The sequence below is a fragment of the Oryzias latipes genome, chromosome 16, assembly GCF_002234675.1.
Source record: "Oryzias latipes chromosome 16, ASM223467v1".
Taxonomy (NCBI): domain Eukaryota; kingdom Metazoa; phylum Chordata; class Actinopteri; order Beloniformes; family Adrianichthyidae; genus Oryzias; species Oryzias latipes.
In genome coordinates this window covers 28747308-28765988 of record NC_019874.2, presented here as the reverse complement: position 1 = coordinate 28765988, position 18681 = coordinate 28747308, and the positions used below count along the sequence as shown (strand labels likewise).

At 39.8% G+C, this 18681-nt stretch overlaps 1 protein-coding gene across 7 annotated transcripts in view; it reads left to right on the top strand.

Annotated features, from left to right (window-relative positions):
- LOC101163201 (ral guanine nucleotide dissociation stimulator-like 2) overlaps positions 1-18681 on the top strand; it is a 30046-nt gene that overhangs the window by 889 nt on the left and 10476 nt on the right. Inside the window, exons 2-9 of one of the 7 annotated variants that reach the window (XM_020710432.1) lie at positions 4021-4187; positions 13114-13161; positions 13878-13958; positions 14037-14203; positions 16332-16388; positions 16919-17115; positions 17952-18073; positions 18320-18535. In XM_020710432.1, coding sequence (XP_020566091.1) covers positions 4029-4187; positions 13114-13161; positions 13878-13958; positions 14037-14203; positions 16332-16388; positions 16919-17115; positions 17952-18073; positions 18320-18535 — 1047 coding nt within the window. In that variant the 5' untranslated portion in view covers positions 4021-4028. Of the gene's footprint in view, positions 1-4020; positions 4188-9816; positions 10410-13113; positions 13162-13877; positions 13959-14036; positions 14204-16331; positions 16389-16918; positions 17116-17951; positions 18074-18319; positions 18536-18681 lie in introns of those variants that run through there. The other 6 variants (XM_020710429.2, XM_020710435.2, XM_020710430.2 and 3 more) reach the window with 6 other exon arrangements.

The following is an 18681-nucleotide window of genomic DNA, read 5'->3' as shown; positions in this document are numbered from 1 at the left end:
GAACCGGCTTTTTCATTTGTCCCCTTTCCAAAGCTGTGGGAGTTGACTGAAGGTCGATCATGAAGGCTGCAGGCTGTATGTTTCACCCTCAAAAAAACCTGTTCAGAAAAATGCCAAGTGCTGCCTGATTACAGCTATTTCATTCAAATGCTCCAACCAGAGTGCACGTGAGTCTCCATCTCCACCACTCCTACATCTCTCGTCCTCCAGCCTTGTTTATTTGATGTCTATCTTCATGGCAGACCAAATACCAGGGAACGGGGAAAGGGAAATGGGTTCAAATGCAAATCCAGGTCTAACACTGTTAGCACGTTACACAAATCAAGCAGGCCTTCCACATTAAACATTAACCTGTACTATATTTTACTCATTCTAAAAAGGAAAGTCTGCCATGACTTCAATGACAAGGAGGAAGCTGGGTCACCACTGTACTTGCTATCTTATTATTAAAACTCCAGCTGCTGCAACTTTTGATCCTTTATGCTTAAATGCTGACTTTATGCAAAATAAAGTACATTTACTTGTGTCTGTCCATCTGGTATCATGTAGGACAAGTCCAGAGATAAAATAGCCTCGAAACATTTGTTTGTGCTTTTCTAACTTGTGTCTTCCTGTTTGTGTGTAACTTTGGATTTCTGCGTTCGTAATACCTCATTTGTAACTTGTGTCTTCCTGTTTGTGTGTAACTTTGCATGTGTGTGTGCGTAGTACTTCTTTTCTAACTCATACGATACATTTTGTGAACAACTGTGTGTCCTTGCAGTTGTGTATTCACACGTACACTTGAATATCAAAAACGGACTATTACAAAATACCATTTGCACACGCACAAATTCAAATTATAGCATCTTAAAACTAGCTGGGAATCTTTAAAGACCCACTCCAATGAAAACTGTGTTTTTGGTTTTTTAACATGATGAAGGACATAGATAAAACAATTTAAGATTCAAACTCAAATTTTTCAAATTTTTGAGTATTTCTTTATTAAAATTGTGATTAATTAGGAGCAGATGAAAAAGTTATCTTTTGTGACGCAGCAAATGGAATAGGCGGGCCAAAGTCTTCCTGCTGTGCTCCATTCTGATGCATCCACATGCAGGCAAATAGATCCATGTATGTTTTTCCTCGTCTGAGCTGGAATCTGAATCATAACTGTGAGAATGGCTTGGATCAGATATTGCTTGCTTTTTTAGTTGCGCCTCTAATGTTAGGTTGGGGTTTGTAAGTGGCTGTAAGCTAATGGTAGACGTTGATGCCTTTGTATTTTGAATTTTGCCTTTTCACGCTTAGTTAAAATGCATTGTCATCTGCGTCCTGATTGGCTGCAAACTATTGTCAATCCACAACACAATTCAGTTCAGTTTGCCAAATTAACGCAAGTCTTCAGTTGCGATCAGGTCTGTTTTCATTCCATAATACTAGACTTATTTGTCTATAAGGGTTTAAAGTTGAAACACGAGAATAGTGGATGAAGAGTGTAGTAAGGGATTTAACAGCCTTAAAATATCTCTAACCCTACTTTTTGGATTTCACCTTTTGCAGGTTTTTTTTAATTTTATTTTTAGTTATTTATTTATTTATTTATTTATTTATTTATTTATTTATTTATTTATTTATTTATTTATTTATGTATTTATGTATTATTGGAATGTAACCCCCCCCCCCCCCAACACCAATAACTGAGGAAACACTGTATTAGCATAGTAGCATTTGTTTGCTAAAAACGTTCCTTGCGAAGGCTGGCAACCAGGAGATACATGTAACGTCTAGGCTAACTGCTTAACCAGGCATGTCCAAAGTGTGGCCTCTACTGAATGTATTTTTAAGTGTGGGCTGCAGCCAATTTCAAAATTTGGCTGTCCCAATTCCCACCCTACTCCCTAACTACTAAAAAACTATCCAGTGCCCTGGATTTTAAAAGCAGTTCGGACACTATGCGCCCTAATTTTCTTGATCTTTTTTTCACGGCAAATATGATTTTTTTACGATTATTTATGAACGACTTTTTATGAATCCACTGTGTTCTGATGAATGAAATGTTATTTTTATGGAAAAACTTTTTTTTTAAATACGTTTTTTTTTTTTTCGCAGAAATTGTTCAACTGCAATGCATTGTGGTCTATGTTCGCCAAGTAGAAAAGGAATTCGGACATACCCATGAAGCTGGCAGCATTGCTGACAAGAGCGGAAAAAATGAATCCAAAGAAAAGCTATTTTATATTTGACCAGCAGGTGGCAGTAGACACAATCAACAGAACCCACCTCGCTGAATTTACGTGTAATAATGTTAGCTGTGGACTGGTCACATGGAGCTGCAAATCTGAAAGTTAAAGATGGGTTATCCTAGCAATATTTATAAAATATTTCTACGTGGATAGTAATTTTTTCAAACTTTGCCTATTGAATTTTGTTTTTCTATCGTGTTTTTTTTTAATTGTTTCCCTTTTTTTGTATTACAAAGGCACAAAAGTGGCTCCATACATTTAGCTTTGTCTGACCCAATTTTAGGATCTGGGTGGCCACCAATAGTGCAAAAATAATCTGTGTCCCGAAAAAACAACAAACATTAAGATGAGTCATACTTCTGGGCCACCGAAATAATTAGACAATCCCTGAACTGCTGCACTTTAAGGGTTTGGTACAAGTTCAGAAATGCTCACTGTATGCACACTTATAACCCTGTTCATTTTTCACTCCTGTAGTATTTCACCATTAGTTGTTTTGAATTTGAAAACACAATTTTAATATTTGAAAATAAAATGAAAATTAATAAGCTCGTTAAACGCTTCTTTTATTCTCTGGCAGATTTTTTTATAGATTATAGCCTTCAAATTTAAAAGTCTGATTCCTTTTGGAACAATATATATATGTAAAAAAACATTATTGTAATATTCTACATATATACAAGTTTATATTTGTATTTAAACAGTTTAAAAAAATGTATGGCTGGAAAGCATAATCTGGAGCTCCATGCAAAAAGTTTGGACACCCCTGGACTGCACCATGCTTTTATTTTGGAGACTTTAATTCTAGCCCTGGCTCAGCCATATTGGTCTGACTTTATTGATATTTATTTACTACTATTCATCTGGTGGAGAAGTCCACAACTTTCACTTTTTATAAATAATTGAGCGCACATAACAACAGTTTTTGTATTTTTGACTAGAAAACGAAAGTAATGCTGACGATTCTGAATTTCTGGAAAGAATAGAGGAAGAAATTCTTTATTTTAAGACAAACAGGTGTGTTTATTTTATTATCACTTACAGGCATGTATGTGTCAACCTGCTGTGAGGGACTGCTCTCTATTTACAACTATAAGTCCACCCGCCTGTCAGGCAAAACAATGTGCCTCTAAAAATGCACACAATTCAGCTCAATACATTTTGTAGGAAAAATAGGAAAAAAAAATTTTTTGCATTTGGGCTTTACAAATTTGGGTGTGAAATCCTAACTCATAAACTCATAAACATTGAAATCAATAGGTATTTGCTCTCTTATGCCCCCTGTGATCATTTACGGTACTGCAACGTTTGGTATTTCCAGATTGATTTGAATTTCAGGAATGAAAGGTGGGGGCTTGAGGTCATCATTAAGAAGAACACCATGACGATTTCCTCAGCAGGCGATGTTTGGCGATGACTTGTGGTCTTTTGCAGAGCAAACCTCTAATAGGGGTTTACATTTATTGAAGAGTTAAATATTTAGAAATAAAAATAAAGAAAGCGTTCTATGATTTCATCTGTTTGGTATCTGGAAAGCCTTTGTTGGGTCTGAATGTTAGGTTTTGAGCTTAAAGGAGGGAGCAGAGCTGCCTGAATTGGAGCTAATTCTGGAACAATTAGTGTTTGTGTTCAAGGCAGATTAAAGTCGGGCTCAGGTTATCCTCTTTCTTGGTATTAGAGGGGTTAGAGGGACCTTTGCTTGATTATGGGGTTAGATTCGAGCTCGGGTTACTTGATACTGAAACCAACAGCTGAGATCTTTTAATGACTATTTTCTCTTGTTCTTCTCATCCAGCTGGCACCATGATCCCACGTAACATGCGAGCAGGTGGTTATGAGCTTCCAGGGGTGGAGTCAAGAGAAGTGCCTCTCATTGGCTACCGACCGCTGTCACCTGACAGTGGAACCCCAAGCAGCCTCTCAGGGAGGAGGGGAGCCAGCGATGACCTGGAAACTTCACAGGTGGGTGTGCTTTCTTCTGGCCTTTTGGCCGCAGCCTGTTGTTGTAAGTGAGGCTGTCTCTTCTGACCCTGCGGCTTCCTCGGCCCGGACAGTTATTAGCACAGCAGCATCACATGAAACCTCATGAGCAGAGTTTCATGGATCAACAGGACGTGTTGAACCATGAAAATTAGTCAAAAATCTGTGATTTTTGGATCAATATTTAAAGATCCACTCCAGTAAAAATTGTGTTTTTTGTGTTTTTCACATGTTCTTGTGGCATTTTTCTCATGATGACGATCATCTTTTGAGGTGTTTCCAAAGTTTTCCCAGCAGTCTTTTAAATACGATTATGCTGTTTTTAGCACAAATCCAACAAATCTGTCGTTTTGTAAGGACATAGTTTGAGCAGAGTGGCGGGAATTCATTAGAAATTAGCCTCTGAGTTGTGGGCGGGACTGTTAGCGCAGAGCAACCTACCCCCGCCACCCACCCCCACCCCTCCCTGTTGCTGAGAGCTCGTAGCAATTAGCTTGTTGCCCCTCCCAGTGTTTTTTAAGCTCTTTTCCAAATAGCAATTTCATAATTAGTTGAATGAAGAAATACTCCGAAATAAAAATTTTGAGCTTAATTTTCTTTTTAAATGTCCGCCATCATGAAAAAATTGCCCCAAAAACATGTTTTCCAGAGTGGGTTTTTAAAAGACGTTTCTTTAAATCCTACCATAGGGTTTACAGGCGGGGTGGGGGTAAGTGTCTTGATCGAGGACACTGTGATAGCTGAAGCTGGGAGTGAAACCCCCTGGTGGCTATCGGTGCATTAAGCTTTGGCCACACCCCTTTTAGCAGGTGTTCAAGCTGACATGAACTCCAGTCCACCTAAAAAACAAAAGGATCTCCAATTTGTTTTCAGGTGAGCTCTGGCGTGGCTCACTAGAGTTCGTAAGTTGCTCAAGGAAACTCTGCTGCTGCTCTACAAATCACAAATACGTCCGAAAATGTCTCCAGGAGCGGCTGGAGGTTCTGACCTGAGAGTTTGATGTATTTTGGTGTCAAAGGAAACGGACTACTTTTTTCAAAGGGCCTTTTTTTTCACTTTTGGAAATACAGGGTGTGTCCAAATTCCTTCCCTACTCACTAGATAGCGCACTATATAGTACGTTTGCCATTTTGTAGTGCTGTCCAAATCTGCTATTCCAAAATTCAGTGCCCTAGAAACTTCCCACAAGTCTCTGGGAAAAACCAGTGTGCATCGATTCTCACTAGATTGGCAAATTTAGACCACATTGCATTGCGTTTGAACAGTTTATGCGAAAAAAATTGTATTTTTTAATAAACCATCAACGTTTTCAACATCAGAACACAGTGGATTCATAAATAATTGTTGTAAAACACTCATATTGATAAGATATTTACTTTGGGAATTGGGTGACATCATTAGCGCTGTTAAAAAAAAAAAGTAGTGAGCATAGTGTCAGAACTGCTTGTAAAATCCAGGGCACTAGATTGTCCCACACTAAATAGTTTTTTTGTAGTTAGGGATTAGGGAATTTAGAAAGTTTTTGATCATTTTTCATGACTTGTTTACAAGTGAAACATTTTATGTTGAAAGCCAGGTTTTACCCTCCCACCTAAATAATTTCACCGGGAAGAACACACATTTTTACAGAAACTTTAGGCTAGTGTCTGAGCCTAGCAGGGTGGAAACACTTTAATACCAAACCAGGTCTGAACAGGTCTTATCTGGTCTCTTTTCATCTGATATATTTTACAGTCTACTATCCCTGCTTAGGGAGATTTTAAGTTATAATTCAGAAAATGTCTTATTGCAACCATGTATGACTCAGTTTCAGCAACAAAGATATAAAAGTATAGCAGATCCAGAAATTCCATGAATTCTGTGGAGTTTGACTTCATTTTGGAATCACTTACTTTTAAGATATTTTAGTATAAAATGTTTTTTAAAAAAGGGCAATATTTTGTTACCATGTGGTGATTTATCCATGTAAGTGCTCATTATTTGTTTGGTTCTTGGTGATTAAGCTCTGACTTGAAGTTTTGTGAAGCTCGTGTGATCTTTAGAGGTCACAGAGTTCATGACCACCAGCTTTCCCTCCTGTTAATGTTTAGTCCTGTGTTGGTTTTAGGAACTGTTGGTTGCTGTAGTTTTGGTCTTTGGTGTGGCATTGATGTTGCTGCATGCGCTCCTCTGGATTTTACTTTACTCACAGATTGGAGAAACTGGTTGCAGCTAAATAAAGACGCTGCTCGGAGTCTTTCTGGACTTCCTCTCAGCTCGTGCCACGTGAGTTGCTGAACTCCACCGTAAATAATACATACTTCGGTTTGGCCGGTCGATGAAGCCTACACCTGCTCTCAAAAGAACCAGTGTCCAGTAACGCAGGCCGTCGTCTCCAAGGACATTCTGTCAAACGGAATCCAATACTCCCTCTTGCTTACTCCTTAATGAGGGAAACTGGGATGTGTGAGTCAGCATGCATGACGATAAAACCTTGAGAGTAACATCCGCCTGCCGGTTAAAGATGTACTTTCTGCTTCAATTAAGAGACGCTTGAGCTTTGTGAAGTAAAGTTTTCAGCTTCCAGGGGGCAACAAGTATTTGTCACGTTATGGAGCATTTACACAAGACATTCAGTACAGAACTGTGCTGGAGCTCACATTTCCTGTACCGAACCTCACCCGAACACACCTCCATCTGTTTCTAACAAATGTGTCGGTACGCACCAGTTCATCCTTCACCAGTATATGAAAGATTTAAGTTAAAGTCCCATTAGTTGTCACACACCTGGGTGTGGGACAATTTGTTCTCTGCATTTGACTCATGGTGATTCAACCATCCTGCCCAACCCCTTAATGCTGACTATCAAACAAGGATCTATTGGGTCCCGTTTTAAGTCTTTGCTTTGACTTAACTGTGGAATTAAATTCATGAACCTCCGATCTCAAGACAGAAACACTACCGCCAGGCCCCTGACTCAGGTTGTTTTAATAAGTTCACCAGAACCATGCCGTGCCAGAGTCCCCTCACCCCCCTGTGCAAGTCGGCCTTGGCCCGGTTAGTACAAATGTAACCCATACGGTGTTCACACTGGAGTGTTGCTACCCGATACTAGCGTAGGTACCTACAGTTGGAAGAAGCTTGTAGAAATATGTCGAAGTGGTGAAAATATTGCTCCAGGCTTTTCCTTTCACAGCTCTATTCCGATAAATGAAAGACTTGGAAAAATCCAGAGGGAAAAATATTTCTGTTAGGAAACACAACAAATCAGGTAAAGACTCTAAAGGATGCAAACTTACACAGCCATCCATCCATTTTCTACATCGGTTAGTTCCCATTTTGGGGTCAGGAGAATGCTGTGGCGTCACCAGCTACTGCCTTAAGAATTGTTTGGAGGCAATAATAGTAATTGTATCTTCTGCTTTGACTTTAAAACCCAGAAATGTGGAGCTGTTTACAGCTCAACTGGTACTTTCAAACCTTTGACCTAAATGCTTTTTTGAGTTTGACTCAAAAAAGAAGAGATAACAGGAACCGAAGGACGCAGGGATGAAAGCATGAGAAGTGCAGGGAAGGACAGGAAGGAAGAGGTGGGATGTGTGTCTTTAAACAAAGCTCGACCAGATTTATGAACCCCCCCCCCCCCTTTTTGGAAGGACAGCATGTAGTTTTGTTCAAAGTCTGTGGAAAATTTTGAGGAAAAAGTTCATAATGAATGAGTTTTCTTGAGTATGGCCGAATGACGCACAGGTTTCATGTGGACTCTAGCTTTCTGCCGTCCCTGGTGCTGCTCAGTGACGTCTTTGTCGCTGCGCCTTTAACTTGTGATAGAAGGAGAAGGGAAGAAAATAGCTGCCCAACATGACAGCTTCACAACGTCCTGCTTCCTGCGTTTGTTTCCAATTATTACGCGCTTCCCAAATGCAGCTGAGAGGCCAGGGAGCGGCCCCAAATGGGGAGGTCCCATCGAGTAAACAACACAAACACACTGCACACTTGCTTACAACCAAAACAAAGAACCAAAGAAAGGAGGGGTTTGTTGAGGAGCCCTCAAAATGAAGAATTCCAACTACAAAGTCCCTGAAAAGTAAAGTCCAGCTGCTGTGACCCATATTCAGCCTGGTTCTTTAAGGACAGTGGCTCCATTGTTTAGGCTCTTATCTCCACACTGATCTCAGGGCAGCTTTGTCTGGAGCAAGGAAGCCAAGCAAGGTCCAGTTTCCTGAGTCTGTGCAACTGAAAGGCCTCTGAGATCAGTGAGCCGGACAAAAGCCAGCGCAGCTTTACATAACCTTCTCTACAAGTCCTCAACATCGGCCTCCGTCACCAGAGAACAGGCACTCAAGGCTAACCAGTTCCTTCCTATTTTCACTGAGAATCCATGCCTCTCATGGACAAAGATTGACTTTAGTTTTAAGGAAATACGCAACAAGACTTGTCTACATGTATTTTTTCAACAATCCAAGTTGAAGACACTGAATGCAAATGAACCAGAAAGCAGGAAATCCTACTTTATTTAAGCTTTTTTATTACTTCCTATTTCTACAACAAAAACTTCAACAATACATTTGATAAACTTTTGTCTTGGTTTCTGAATAACAATATTTTTCTCTCATCTCTCTTTCTTTGACCTTCTTTGAGGATCTATTTGTCCAGCTTTGTTATTCTTGTATTTATTTATTTTTACAAAGTTGCACTTCTTTCTTCTCAACAATTTTGAACATAAAAAACACATTTTTGCTTTTTTATTTACAGTAGAAATAAATAAAAAATATCACAAAAATAAATTAGTCACTTTTACAGCCAAATTATATTTTTATCTGGGGATATAATATATTCATATAAAGGGGTTTGGGATCACAAGTGGCCCCTGGGTTTGAGGCCTCTGTTGAATAATTGTTTATTATTTATCACTATATTAATGATAAACTACTACCGGAACAACGTTAAAAGAAGTCACATTTCAATTCTATATATAGCATAACTGTAAATACCTTGTAACTCTTGCAACAAAGTGTGATGGGTGATGCTATTTACAAAAAAAAAAAAAAACTTTTCATCAATCCTCTGGATTGTCGAAAGTCGTAGATGAAATGAAGGAGGACAGAGGGTTGCTTTGACTTGTTCACACCAAAACGTAATTGAATGCAGCTATTTCGCCGGCGCCACAGAGTTTTATGAAAAATGATAAATATTGTACGCACAGCGTCTGTCAGTGCTGAGAAAACCACCCTCCTGTTCATTAAGGCATAAAATTAAAGTTCAGCTGCTGAATAAAATCTGAAAAAAGTCATTTTTTTATAAAGAACAGCTAGCATCTTTTTCTACATGACATACATGAGAACTAACACAAAGCTGTAAAAATGTTCATCTACCTCCCTTGACTTTATTTCTCCACCTTAATAACCCCTTAAATAAACTTGTCCTACTTCTGAGGGCTCATTACCCCCATTTAGTGCAGCTGCTGCGTCGAGTCAAACTGCTTTTTTCTGTGCTGAAGGGTCGGCTTTAAGGGGAAGACAGCAGGAAAACTGAGGGAAGACAGCGGGAAAACTGAGGGAAGTCTGGAATAGACTGGGTATTGTTCTGGAAATAGCTTAAGGGTTGTGTGTGTGATCATCATACATGAGCCTTTGATTGTGCAACCACAGTATGAAGTTTTTCTTCAGCGTTCATGGGGCTGAAAACAGAATCGCTGGAAACCAACTCTGGTGTAATCTTATCTCTGTTTATGGTGTATGTGTGTGCGTGTGTGAGTAATGGGTGTGCCTTTGTGATGTCATCTTGTGGGGGGCCGGTCTTAGATCCTGCTTCAGGTGTGGGACACAGAGCCCGAGTGGAAGTGGGGCACACAGCACGGCAGCAACAGATCTGGGTCGACTTTCGTTGGACTTTAGCAGCAAGTCTGGGTCAGATGAAAAGTAGAGGAAAAGATGAAGAATCCGTTGGGGGGTTTGTCCTGAAGGTTTCCAGGAAGCTCATGGATTTCCACCTGTCTGGACTTGCACGGGAAAAGGTAGCTTGTCAGGCTGTTGCAGCCATTTTTTTCCTCCTGAGTGTGTGCGCTCGTCCTTTTCATGGGAAAGAGAATCACAAGAGAGCAGAGATAAACAGACAGGTAGAATAACTGGTTTGGCACTTCTACGAGGGGATTTATTGCAGCAGGATCCTTCTTGAGTGCCTGGAACAACTGCTGGGTCCCGTCGTCCAACAACCCAAGCCAAGGTAACATGGTGTCTGATAGAGGGCTAAAAAAGAGAAATAATGACAGCATTTGACTCTGTATTTTCACTTTGAAGAATGCTTGGAGGTGTGAGTGAAGATCAGGAGAAAATGTCAGTGTGGAGGTTAATGAACAGCCAGAAGGGCTTGGCAGATGTTGGGTTGTTGGTCTCAGGTTTGTCAGAGTCTCCAAGGTGCTGCCTGTGTTTCTGTGCAGATCAAAACAGTTGACTCATGCTGGGACAGAAGCGTCTGAAGCGGTTTGGAGGTTTCATCAGCCTCCCAGTTTTCCCTGCAAACTTTAAAACATTAACAAAAATGTGTGAGTTGATGTGAATTAGCGAAAAGGTTTGACCAAAACATCCACCCCACCCGTAATCCAAAGAATTCTCACAGCACGCCGGTTACCTGAGTCCATCTGGCTCCAAATACGCCTCTTTTGGTTGCTGTGATTGATCTGGTACTGGGTACCGGGTACTGGCCCAAAAACAGGACAGCGGTTCTATGAGCAGCTTGGATTTCATCGAGGCTGTTTGAGTTTTCTAAAAATAAGACAGAAATGTATTTAACAGAGGTGTTCGGTGTGTCATATTTTAGCGCTGGTCATGATGGAAACAGAAGAAGTAAAGAGAAGGTCAACTTTTTAGGTCATGAGGGCCAGCTGGGGTTTAGCACACTGTTGGCCCAAAAAAAAGAATTGAAGAGTCAGGAAACAAATAAAATGTAAAGACCCACTCCGATGAAAATCATGTTTCTGGTGTTTTTAACATGTTCTCATGATATTTTTCAGATGATAAAGAACATGTAAATCATTGTGATGGGGGGGCAAACAAAAAAAATCTAGTTTGAAAAGAGCGTATTTGTGACATAGACAATTCGCTGCTTTGCTCCAGAACGGGGAGGGGAAGGGGGGCCGGGTTGCTCCACCCTAACAGTCCCTCCCACAACCTACAGGAGAATTTCTACTGAACTCCTGCCGCTCTGCAGAAACTATGTCCTAGAAAAGGACATAGGTTTTTGATGTGCGCTAAATAAGGCATAACCGTAATGAAAAGACCACAGGGAACGCTTTTACAACAAATCAAAAGCGTTTATCAAGAATTCTCAACTTAGAACAAAGGTTCATGAAAACTGTGCTTCAGTTCAGGGTAGACTTTATTCAATAAGTAAAAGGGGCAGAAGTAAGATGTTTTCTTCTTTCTCCTCTCTTCTTATAGTGTCACATGTTGATGTCTTTTTACATCAATACATATTTAAAAAACAAATAACTCTTTTCAGTCATAACTGGGGGCTTTATGGAGTTTGCATGTTCTCCTGTGCATGGGTAGGTCTGTTGATGTGGTTCTGCAGGGGATAGATGGGTCTGCTTTGTTAGCAGGGATTGGCTCCAGCAACTCACTGACCCTAGATAGATAATGCATGGATAACAGTTACAGCTGTTAAGTTAACGGGGTCTCTAATCAAATTGTACATTATTATTTTTATAAACAGGGTCTGTATGAGTGCAGTTGTGCTGTTATTGAGCAGGTTTTTAGAGAGACTAAACCATCAGTCAGAGGAGCGGTGGATTTGTACAACCTGTGGTGGTGGTGGTATCATGATCAGGGGCTACAGCTGTTGGTTACATGGGAGTTTGAATGTGATGTGGATCATTTAGATACAACTGTGGTTGGCGCATTCACCAGAATGTCATTATCACCTAGCAAACCAATGCAACTCTGGATTAAGAAAAATTCTATAAGTAAACCAATTTGATTAAGAGAAAACATCAAACTGATCATCTTCAGCAGGTCCTGTTGACTGTATAAGAGAACTGGAGCGAGCGAGTTTGGCGTCTCCCATAGAGAAGGTTTACATCCGGCTCCAATCAACCAACATCAATTCGGTTGCTATTTTTTTGTGATACGGAAACCGCCATGTTGGAGCCAGACAACATCAGTAACCAGTGATTGGTCTGAGTCGTTTTGAGTCAAGGTTTCTATGACAACCACTGTTACCAATCTAGAGTGAGCTTGTTGGAAGGCCACACCCCTACCACTTGTTTCAAAGGTTTCATACATTCGACATAACACCGCCTACTTTTGTTGATCCACATGATTGGTCGGTTTATAACTTGAATAACTTGAACTGCAGAAAGAAATTCATGGAAAAAAACGAGGAAGAGCGTGTTATAAAGTGTATCAGAGCAAGAATGGTTCTTCTGACCAATAAAATGACTGAGTAGCAGCTGTTTATTCCTCTCTAGAAGTCTATGGGATTTTGGCTTCTTGGAGCCAGCAGGGACTTCCTGTTTGGAGCGCCAGGGGGGAGGGGTTACTCAGTCTAGTTCTCCTATACAGTCAATGGGAAGTCCTCAGTGATGAATTAGCCTGGTTGTTATTTGCATGTGGGCTTCATTCTCATCTTTTATTCATGACTTTAGTCCTGATTCTGGCAACGTCACAGCAGACTTTTGGAAGGAAAATTGCACTTTGTTTTTTACGTTCACTTTATTCTGCTTTGCATGTTTGATCTTTTTGTGGTTGCATTCTGCATGCAAATAATTGAGCTTCTTTGAGTCTTAATTTTGTTTTGATCAAAAGCAGCTGAGTGTTAACGATCAGAAACGTCTCAATCAAAGGATATTTGGGCTGTCGTATAGCTCCTTATTATGTTTCAGTGAATTCTGTAAAAACCCGCTTCGATCCATGTCGTGTCTCTTCTTCAGGCAGAGCTGTCACCGATGAAGACCACCTGGTACTGTCCCCTCGATTTGGTAAGAGCCTGCAGGCAGTTGCATGCACTGTGAGCCAATTAGCTGTGAAGAATGAGGTCACGGTGTCGGGGACTCGGCCTGAGGTTAAAACCTAACATTTGTAGCGTGTGGGAGCACAAACCTCGAGGTGTGAGAGCACTGACAGGTGTTCAGAAAAGCAACGTGATCGGAAAAACTCAGCTCTGTGCTTGTGAAGACAAGAAAATGCAAATAACCCCCCCCAAAAATAATCTTTTCCATGCAGAGTAAAAGTCATTACACAGAAATCAGGAGTCGTCTAAAGGTTCTGTCACATGGAGATGACCGCAAAGATTTTATTAAAGCAGAAAATATAACCTCACTTCAGCACAACTCTGAATTTAGTCGGATCTTCTGTGTTTCTCGTCTCTGTGTCCTTTGCGACTGTTTGTTCCACGTCAAAGTTTGCATTAAAACGTTACAAAGACGCATGTTTGTCTTTTTTTGTTTTGTTAATGTTTTCACTAAAAAGCTTAAGTTGGAAAAATACCGATTCATTTTGAAGTTTGTCACTTGAAAAAATGTCACCACCTGTGTTATCTGATGCTTCACAGACCTCCCGGGTTTGGAGAACAGGACGGGATGAAAGAACCAAATAATACATGGAGAAAATTGTTATCCCAAAATGTTTTCCAGAAGCTTTTGTGAAGTCTATCTTGTGTGCAAAGCACAAGGAGCTTACGTTTCCTCTGCTTTAGTCCACAGTTGCAGAGGAAGAGGATGACGGCGTGATCTACACAGTGGTGGTCAAACAGCACGGTGTCCCCCACGGTCCGACAGTAAGTGTTTCTGCCCAAAGCTTCACATAAAAAGGGATTAGAAAGGACCCTTTGAGCAGATCTCCCGTCGTCTTTCAGCCGGCCGTTTTTCGTTCTCAGTGCGTGAAAGCGGGGACGGAGGAGAAGCTGGTGCTCCACCTCCTCCACTCGTTTTCGCTGGGGGACTCCTCCTACATCACCATCTTCCTCTCCACATACCGATCCTTCACCTCCACCGAGCGAGTGCTGGGCATCCTCACTGACAGGTGACTGACCAACTAACTTTCAGACGACAGGATCCGTCGGTGCTGAAGACCTAAAACCATAAATTTGCACAAATTGTTATTTTTAAGATAAATGTCACACAAAACTTTCCAAAGACCACAAGAAACCACTTTAAATGGCAGGGAAATATTCCTTATCAAATAAAATCTAAGTGCTTAACTTAAAAAACATCAGTTTTATTTGACTAATGTGAGTTGAAAAAAGGATCCTCTTTTAACAGTTTATTGAATTCAGACAGTTCTTATCAGATACTTTAAGGACTTTTTCCGTTTAGAGTTAAAAGAAGAATTTAGACACTCCAGGGTCACAAACACTGAGACCATAATTTATCACTGTAAGATAAAAACATATTAATAAATGTGAAATAAGACTTGAAAGCATAGCTGGAATCATGAAAACATGTTCTGCTGGACTGATGGTTGGAATTGCAAAAATGTTGTTTTGCTTTTGTAATCAACAAAGAATAGAAATGAAATAAACACTAAAAAAGATAGTATTACGTTTGGAGTAAAATAGTACAATTTAAATGTAAAAAGGTTCATAAAGTTCCTCTGAAGATTCTCCATCATGGAGGTCATCTAGGTCACATTAACACTGCATCACAAATTCCACGTCTTCAGTTTGAAGTACTTTGATTAAGTAAACAACTTCTTAAGAAACCTTTTAAAGTCGCACTCTGGTCATCTTTTTATCTATAACCAGAGTGCTTCCGGTACTCTTTAACTAAGTAAGTATGTAAGTAACCTTTTTATTTTGGACAAGTGAAAACAAGTGTAGAATAACAAAATAAGACAAAAACACGACAAAAATGATATAAGACAAAATTATATGAACAACACAAGTCCAAAAGGGAGTGAGAAGAAGAAAAATCTTATAAACTCTCACCCCCTTTACTTTAAGTCCTTACATTCCTAACTAAACCCAGTACACCTACCATCAAAGTCCAGCGCCTTACCCAAGTGTATATTCGGTTACAGCTGCAAATGTAATTCTTATTTCCAGAAAAATACAAAACGTATTTTCTAAGTATGCAGATTTACAAAGGCTGATGTTCTGTATTGTTTTGTACCGTATTTTCCGGACTATAAGTCGCCCTTTTTTTCATAGTTTGGCAAGGGGTGCGACTTATACTCCGCAGCGACTTATATTAGAAATAAATTGAAATAAATACATCGTTAACCCTCCTGTTATGTTCATTTGTGAGTAACAGAGATGATGTTCCTGGGTCAATTTGATGTATGAGGTATGTTAAGTGTTAAGAGTGTGTTAAGTGACTCAGAGAATCAGCAAACCTTTTTTTACAGTAAGATCTTGAAGGCTAATGATTGGATGATAATCCAATGATTTCATAGATTCAGAAATGCAATAAAAATGACAACTGTTTCTACAAATACAGGATGAAAACAGAGTATTAGTTGGCCAATGATGCTTCATGAAAGGAATAAATAAATATGAGAAAGAATTACTGTGAAATTATGAGATAAACAGTCTGCTATGATTGTGTCATATGAGGTTGTGGAACTTATTAGTTCTTGGTCTCAGATTTTGTCAAATAAATTTCCCGTCAAAATGCGACTTATAGTCCAGTGCGACTTATCTGTGTTTTTTTCTACTTTATAATGCATTTTTGGGCCGGTGCGACTTATAGTCCGGAAAATACGGTATTTGTACATTTTTGTCAATGATCATATTTCTGTATTTATACTTAAATTCTTTTATGTTTCGAAATTGTTTCAAGTATTTACTGGCTCTGTTCCACAACTTCACAAACTGAAACACAAAATCTTTTTTTTATTTGTACGTGCTTTATGTATGAGAAATTAATTTTTTTCCCTAAAATTGTATTTTTCCTCTCTTTTAATAAATAACCTTTCGATATCTGTCGGTCATTTAATCATGATGATGCTGTTTTTAGCCAAAATCAAAAAACCTGTCATTTCTTGGTCAAGGTTTCTGCAGAGCAGCAGGAGTTCAATAGAAATTCACCTCTGAGTTGTGGGCGCAACTGTTTGTGCTGATATAGCTGAGAGCTCTCTGTTTACATGCTCTACTTTTTTATAAATGAGCTTTACTTAAAAGTTCATTTAAATATTTTTCTGTTGCTTCCAGATTAGAGAATCCACCCGGCGACAGCGAGCGAAGCCACATCAGACAGGCTTTCAACAAGTGAGTTTCTGCAAAACGTTTTTTCTTTTGACTTCACTCTATTTTTAAATATGTGTAGCTCTGAAGGTCGCTCTACTTCTTGTTTTTTTAACTTTAAATAAAGCCCAATTTTACACATTTAAATGTGAATCCTAACTTCCTGCTTGCATTGGATGCAGTCAGGCTGCAGCAGCTTTAGTTCATGCAGCAAGTTGCTTCATTTTCTTCTAATACTTTATCATATTTATTTTCTTATTTTTTAAGTGTTTTAATCACAGAATTTCCTTTTTTTTTATATTGATATGATTTATTTATATACAATTCTCTCTACTTTTTATTAAAAGTTCTTTTCTGTGCTTATTTTCTAATCTTTCCCTGCTGTCAAAGTGTTGTAAGATGCAAAGTATTATTAAAACGTTTGAGACATTTATTTTGAAAAGCCCCACAAACTTTGGATGATGCATCCCTATAGTTTCCTCTCTTACTTGATGGCTTGGAAGGGTTCGGTTTATGGAAGTCAGTCAGTCTGCATGCTCTGTGTTCCTCTGCAGAGCGGTGTGCACCGTCTTCAGGACGTGGCTGTCCGAGTATCCTGAAGACTTCCACAGTCTGGGAAATCCCACCTGTCTGCTCCGCTTGGCTCCACTCCTCCCTCAGGACTCATCATCTGCAGCTGACCTCCGTGCCCAGCTCCTGAGGATCGCAGAGGAGCTCAGCGAGAAAGCCCTGCTCCTCGACTCCCGCAGAGGTTTGGAATATTAGTTGAATATTATATTAGTTGTTGAATTCTGAACAAATGAGCTGCTAATGCATAAAAAAACAGATACTTACACTCAGTGCATAATATCAAAGAAAAGAAAATGGCAAATTTTTGGGGGGTTTAATGTTTATCTTCACATTTCTGGAGTCAAAATGTTTAACTAGCATGACCGGATCAAAGCTGGAGATGTTTGACTAAAAATGTTGGAGGTGCAGCTTGGAGCCAGCGAGGTTTGCTGCTGCAGCGTCGATGGCGTGATGTTTGGACACGCCCTAATCCTGCTAACAACAAGCTGCAGATCCTCTGGAATTATTCAGCCCAACGACATTTGTCTGTTCACGGCTGCAGCTTACCTTCCTGTTTTTGCTGATCTTCTGCAGCAAAATTCTAATATTCAACAGTGACCTTATTACCATTTTGCAAGGAAAAAGGAGCTCTAGATTGATATACAATGTACTGACTTTTTAAAATAGTGTTGGTTGGTATTCTTAATTAAACTTTCAGTAAGGTCAAAATAGATGGTAGGCTAGGTGATGAAAACACACTTTTCTTGTTTCTCATAAAACATTAAAACATATAATATCATTTTTTTTAAAGCGATAAAGCATGCATTTCAATGTATTTATAAAGCTATTAAAATGTTAAATTTAATTCAAATTGGAAAAAGAGAAGGACTCAAATGGTGGCTTTTCAATGGAACAGGAATAAAAAGACTCATTCTTAGTGGAAATGACAAATCCACTTTTAAAATGATGCAAATCTCCGGCTAACTTGTCTCTTGAATTGCTCTGAAACAACAGATTCATGTCCTCACTGAGCAGCAGCTTTGTTTGCAGATCGGTCCAGTTTCGACAGCCCCCCTCCCAACCCGTCCTTGTTTGAACCCACCAGCATCCTGGGGTTTCCTTCGTCGCTCATCGCCGAGCAGCTCACCAAGATAGAAACGGTCAGTTCAGGTTAACAGTATGGTTTCTTCTTGCTGCAACTATTAAAGGTTTCTTAAAAAGTTAGATGTTAACAGTCAAACATTCTGAAGGCTTTTCAGCCTCAGATGATGCAGTAAACTTTAGGAAATGTTCTATTTTTAATTTCTCTACACCTAGTCCATATTTCTCTTTGACGGCTCGGGACCTTAGATCTTTTTGGAAAGGACGTCTAATCTGCGCTGACAGGAAGTGTCCATGTTTTTCAGGAGCTGTTTGTCCGTCTGGTCCCGTACCACTGTCTCGGCTCTCTGTGGTCTCAGCGGGACAAGAAGGGCAGAGAGGGCGTTTGTTGGTCCGTCCGGGCCACCGTGCGTCAATTCAACAAGCTGGCTAACGCCGTTTTAGCCTCCTGTCTTTGGCCCACAACGCTGCGCAGCCAGCAGAGGGCGCGGCTGCTGGAGAAGTGGATCGGCGTGGCAGAGGTCAGTGGAATGGCACCCTCCATGATTTCATACTTGCATAAAGTGATCATTAACATTTTAATGATACACAAATATTTTTAAAGTGTCTTTTAATTATGATTATGCCGTTTTTTCAGCCAAAATCTGAAACCTTTGTCGTTTTCTCG